This window comes from Carassius auratus, chromosome 1 (assembly GCF_003368295.1).
Source record: "Carassius auratus strain Wakin chromosome 1, ASM336829v1, whole genome shotgun sequence".
NCBI classification, from domain to species: Eukaryota; Metazoa; Chordata; class Actinopteri; order Cypriniformes; family Cyprinidae; genus Carassius; species Carassius auratus.
The window spans coordinates 13,156,171-13,162,309 of record NC_039243.1 but is presented as its reverse complement, the minus strand read 5'-3'; the positions used below and the strand labels follow the sequence as shown (position 1 = coordinate 13,162,309).

At 37.3% G+C, this 6,139-nt stretch overlaps 1 protein-coding gene across 1 annotated transcript in view; it reads left to right on the top strand.

Annotated features, from left to right (window-relative positions):
• Window positions 1-1,265: 1,265 nt before the first annotated feature.
• The window catches only part of LOC113069630 (E3 ubiquitin-protein ligase NEURL1-like), a 50,032-nt gene continuing 45,158 nt past the window's right edge, over window positions 1,266-6,139 (top strand). The window contains exon 1 of the mRNA XM_026242823.1: window positions 1,266-1,570. Within this exon, the coding sequence (XP_026098608.1) occupies window positions 1,489-1,570 (82 nt within the window). The 5' untranslated portion in view covers window positions 1,266-1,488. The remainder of the gene's footprint in view (window positions 1,571-6,139) is intronic.

Here is a 6,139-nt window from a genome sequence, read left to right as displayed (position 1 = left end):
TGATATTCCCAGAATTCCCTGCGTGACACTCCACGTTTGAAAGTATTTTGTTTAAATAATCATGTTTTTAAATAGTTCTTGTTATCAGTTATGTACATTTGAGCTTTATGTTACATCTTCTGTTGCTTAATGAAAGTTTTTTGCATTATTTAAGTATCACGTGTGTTACCATGATGGTGTTTTGTGTTTCCATAAATGTGCACCTTCTATATGTTAATATATACTTCTGCTTGTGGTGAAGCTACTTGTGATGAGCTTTGATACTTCATGTGGCTTTCTCTTATACAGTACCATCTTTATTATTATGGTGGTTGTCAGTATTTTCAAGGTACAAAACAGATTTAATTTTGTGTGTTGTTGAATTTACTGGTTTATATTCACATTTACTTGTTTGTAAATTACAGCTTTATATTGTAAAATTAACAGTTTTTGACGTAAATGTGTTTACAGTTTTCTGTATTTTTACAAAATTATTCTGGCAACCACAGCTGCCAAAAAGTTTTTGTAAAAACAACAAGAATTTTTTTACAGTGTATGACTACAATAAAACATTACAAAAGCTTGGAATAGATGCTAGGCTATATAAATAAGTATGTAAGTAAATTAATTAATTAAATAATAAATTAAATTTGACTTAAACTAGCCGATATAACATTAATATTGATCATTTGTTTCTAATTTTAGACATATTCCATACAGACTTAACTCAAATGCCTAGCTTAAAAAATTACAACACTGAAATATGTAACTTAGAGTGACTTTTAAGACGTGTTTTGGCTGTTATGTTCGTATTTTCCTGAAGTGATATTGAGTCACTGACGCTGATAAAAATAAGACATTGTCATCAGTTCGTGAGTCGGCACCTGAGCTGTTGAAGTCTGATCTTGCCGCAAATATTCAGAAGTTTTGATTGGTTTGCTTCTCTAAACGAAAGCATCCCGTAGAATCCAAACTGTATAAGTGAGTGGACTATATAGTTATGAGGACACATTATGCTGATGGTTGAGCCAGTATATTTGATCTAATCTAAAGTAGATGCATGCGCGACAGATGCGCGTTAAACCCCCGACAACGGCGTGCGTCAAAAACTCACCAAAGCAGGATAACAAAACATATATCCGAGGCAAGAAATTTAGCAAATCAAATCGTTTTTGAGCTGACCTACTTAAAATTTCCGGTTTATTCAGATTTCGTTCATTGCAAACCCCCCTCGGTGCCTTTTTCTTCTTTTTTTTTTTTTTTTTTTTTGTGCGTTTTCCCAAAACGCAAACGCGCGTCTTCCCACCTGCAGCTTAGGCGCATTTGGGCAGCTGGTGTTTTTCAATGACAGTTCATCGAGCAGAGAAAAACTTGTGGATCTGTAGCCGGTTCACACCCGACTTGTCACGGACATAATATCAACAACAGATCAAGAGAGGCAAGATAAGAGTGAGTTATAGTGCCTGACGCTCGTGCAACATCTGGAGATCAGCAGCATCAGCAGCAGTCATGGGCAACAGTGTGTCCGGAATCAGAGCACTGCACAGGGGACAGCAGAACAGATTTCAAAGACTTCCAAACTCACATAAAGGTTAGTAGTTTATTTGATTTTATTTGATTCGAGTCTTTCTGTTGTAAACAGTAGAGCATGGCGCTCGCAACTCCAAGGTCATGGGTTTAATCCTCGGGAATGCAAGAAAAAAAATCACTGAAAAAAGTCTTTCGAATGCATAAATGTAGTATATTGCATATGTATCGTTCCCTACTCCAACTTAAACTTGTAGCTATATTTTGCAATATGGTTTTTAGCTGGTCCAGGTTAGCTGTATTGGCTAACTGTCTTTATCATCTTTATGGTCTACTAGTTGAGGCAAAATAACATGTTCCAAATCAGAGTAATCAGCTGAAGATTTTTTATGAGAGAAGACATTTTCTTTTTTCTATCTATTCTAAAGTTAAACGCTCTGAACCGGAGATCAATATTTGTACTTGACAGGCCAAAGGTAATTACACTTGTGCCACATTCATCAGCTTCTTAAGCGTTGGAAGCAAATAGTGAAACTTTACTTTGTTTACCATGTTACTCATCAAATACCCAATACTGTGATTAATTATTACATATTATTACATAATAATAACAATACACAATTATGAGCAGCTCTGCAAACAATTAAACACTCAGGACATCATGTTCATTGATATTACTCAGCATTTACTGATGTAAATACACACTGTGCTATGTGTATGATCGTTGCACTGTACAGTGTGACGTAAGTTATAAATTCTGAGACCAATTCAAAAGTCAAAACTATTACGGTGACCCAGTTTTGCTGTCCATGCTGGAAGTTCATCTAGGCCGGTTCACCTGGTTAAAAGTTTAATGGTCTCACTTTATCTGACGGAGCATACTTCAGAAACATTATTTTATGTAAGCCTCGCCTGAACTCCTCTCCAACTCCTAGTGCTGCTGCGTGGGAGGTTTGCAGCGATGGAGGTAATTTTTGAGATTCTGTTCTGTTTCAGAGCTCTTCTGATTCATGCATAACAGAGCGTCTGATTATGAAGATTACTCCAGTGGAGATATGATTGCGCTTCTCATTAACAAAAAAAGCCATTATATTCAAATAAAGATGTGCTAAAGGGGGCTTTAATTATGTGTGGCTTTGACAAGGCACTTCACTGCATTTATCATGGGCACCGAAGGGCCAGCAACACTAATCACAGGGTGAAACAAATGATTTATAATTGATAGAAAACAGAGAGCACATAGCCAGGCTTTCTCTTCTAATTACTTTCCAAAGAAAATGTTTGTTTGTTTTATTCAGAGGTTATTTGCACACAGAATACGCTAGAATACGCTACACTTTTTAGGTATTTATCAGGAAACACACACATTATTAAACTGATAAAGTAGCTAATAGTGAGGCCATTTGCTGACAAATTTCCTGATTGCATGTTTGCATGCGTCTGCTCTTGTGGTGAACTAAAACAAGAGGCAGAAGGGACAGTGGAACCCATTATCCTGTCAGACGAGATCTCCTTGACAACAGAGGATAGCATGTAAACCGTTACCATGGCGATTGAAGGTTAGGTTTGTATACACGTCCATGATATCTTCGTGCCCTTTGTTTTGCATCAGAAATGCATGCATTAGAACCCTATAGTTACTTTGAAAAGAAACCTGCGATGATGTGCGATCCTTAATTTTGTACGGTATGACACTGAACTGTCCCCGCATCCTTCTCCTTCCACTCCACTGAAGTCAAATTTAACTTCAGGAACACATTTCCTTCTCTCTAAAGAAGAGATGACACATTTCAAGCCTGTTTGTTTCTCACCATAAATGATCTGGATAAAATGTTTCATTTCCATAGCGTTTAGCCCCACTGACACCAGCAACATTAAGACTCTATTTCTGGCCAAATGACTCACCGCAACATGTTGCGCTTAATATGAATTTGATGTAAATGTGTGTCTGCATATGAAGCATCTCTGCAGAAGCTCACAACAGTGAGATATGAGATGATTCATGGCTTTTACGAAGAGAGGGGAAGTGAGAACAGGAGCACAGTAACCAGTCCAGAAAATGTGAGCTTTGTAGGACGAGGGAAGATTTGTGATTTTGTGATGTGTATGCAGATGTGTTGATGTCTCTGGGCCCTATTTTAACGATCTGAAACGCAAGTGTCAAAGCGCGAAGCGCAAGTAAGTTTGTGGGCGGGTCTCGGCGCTGTTGCTATTTTCCCGGCGGGATAAATGGCTCTTGCGCCCGGCGCAAATCTAAAATGGGTTGGTCTGAAGTAGCTTCATTATTCATAGGTGTGGTTTGGGCGTAACGTGAAATAAACCAATCAGAGCGTCATCCAACATTCCCTTTAAAAGCAGGTGCGCAAGTTCCATTATGGATTGCTATTATTATGGCGTATTTACCAGGCGCACGCCAGGAGCGGTTCACAGCCGAGGAGACTGATGTTCTTGTAAGAGCAGTGAAGGACAGAGAAGTTGTGTTGTATGGGGATGGGAGAAACCCACCCAAAATACACCACAATGATTTCCGTCATCTCACGTGTTAATATTTTTTTTAGTGTAACAATTTATGATTTGCAAAAATAACTGTTGCATCTGTGTAGATTACATGAGAAAAGTGTATGCGCGTTGTGCACGCTATACATTATGGTCAAGCATGCGCCCTTAAAATAGCAGAATGAACAACGCGCAACGCGCCACTGACTTTAGACTAGGTTTTTTCTGGTCAGTGGCGCAATTGTTTAATGGAACAGCAAAATAGCACCAGGGATTGTTTGCGCCGGAACACGCCTCCTTTTTTGCGCTGAACCGCCCAGGGAGCGCAAGTTCATTCACTAGTTTAGCGACGTGCTTCTGTGGAGGGAAAAGCGCGCTTTGCGCCGGTGCAAAATAGGAATGACACATGCGTCGGTGTACAAAGTCAATTGCGCTGGGTGCAAGATAGGGCCCTCTGTGTTCATTGATTGCCTGGATGCACCTACTTCAACTTAAAAACTTAAGTTCAGCCGCCTTAAATTTATAATTAGAATCAAATTGGCTCTACACAATAATGTCAGCTTAAATTATAATGAACTGGCTTAAAAACAAAAATTGGTCTCATATTACTTAAAACAATGCAGTTGAAATGGGTTGAATTAATTTGTCTACAATTAAAAAATATCTCTCTAGATCTTCCAGTAATATATCTTGGTTAAGTTTTATTTAAATGCTTGGTTTTATGATCATAGCTCTGTAGTTTTCAAGTGTGGGGGTAAAACATATATATATAATTTATTTATATATATTTCATACATTTTGCTGCTCACTTGGTTTCTGTATCTGCTCCACTCAAGCTGGCAAAACTCCCTCAGTTGCACGTTGCATCCATAATCATATGATTCAAATCAAAGCTTGCAAGGCAGAAGGAGGCCATCAGGGAGATACAGATACAGTTACAGATTGGTGTTTTTTTTTTTTTACATGCTGTACAAGCCCACACACATTTGAATAGAGGACACACACACTCACATAAAGACACAAACCAACATTTTATATATAAATTGCAATGATATTCACAGATAGATGAAGTTTTCCTTTAGGAACAACAGTTTAGTTCCAGTACATTTGAAGTCACTTTTTAACACGGCGAGACCAAAAAAAAAGAAAACAGTAATCTGCTGTGAACTGAATGAAAAATAATGGCTCACGGCTCATTTCTGACAGCTGCCTGATATGCCTCAGACAAGTTAAAAAGTTCAGACTCACAGAGAGTTGTTAATAGCTCAAAGGCTTTTTGAGGTTTATTAAGCATTGAAAAGGTGTGCAGAATTGCCTGATATGTGAAATGAACTCCTGTGCAAGGCAATTTAACTGATCTGAAATCTGAAAGCGTGGTTTAATACTGATGATGTCAAAGGAATATTTCTGTCGTCATTTCTCACACTCACATCATTCCAAACATCCATGAGTTTCTTCCTTTTGTGGAACACAAAATAAATTATTTTGAAAAATGTTGGGCTCCAAACTACATTGGACCTGATTGACTCTCATTTAATGGATTATAAAAAATCAAGTAGAAAGAAAGAAAGAAAGAAAGAAAGAAAGAAAGAAAGAAAGAAAGAAAGAAAGAAAGAAAGAAAGAAAGAAAAATAACAAAATGTGAGTGAAAAAGATTCCCATACTAAACTTGATTCTGCTCTGCTAGGGAGAGTTTTTGAGGAATTTTGTTTATTTTTTATTTTTTTCAACTGTATCATAATCTGCCTTGCACAGCCTCAATCTTATGACTAAAGTAATAAATAATCTCTGCAGAAGCCAAACAATTTGAGCTCTAATTCATAAATGTAGATTTAAATGTCATTCAAATCCATGAAGTATGAGCAATAGCACTGAATGAAGAATGTTTTGCTAACGTAATAAAAATCTTATTTCTGAATGCTGAAACATGTAGTTAGTTATTTATTTATTATTACATTTCTTGTTTCTTCTAGGGAACCTTCCATTCTATAATTTGTCAGTGTTCCTTTTGAATGTTCTCTGAACATTATATGTACTCTTTTCTAATGTTCTATTCTATCCTAATTCACCAGCCTTGGCTGTATGCTAATTGTGATGCATGCCTGAGCAAGCACCATTAATGAAGGATGAACCTATT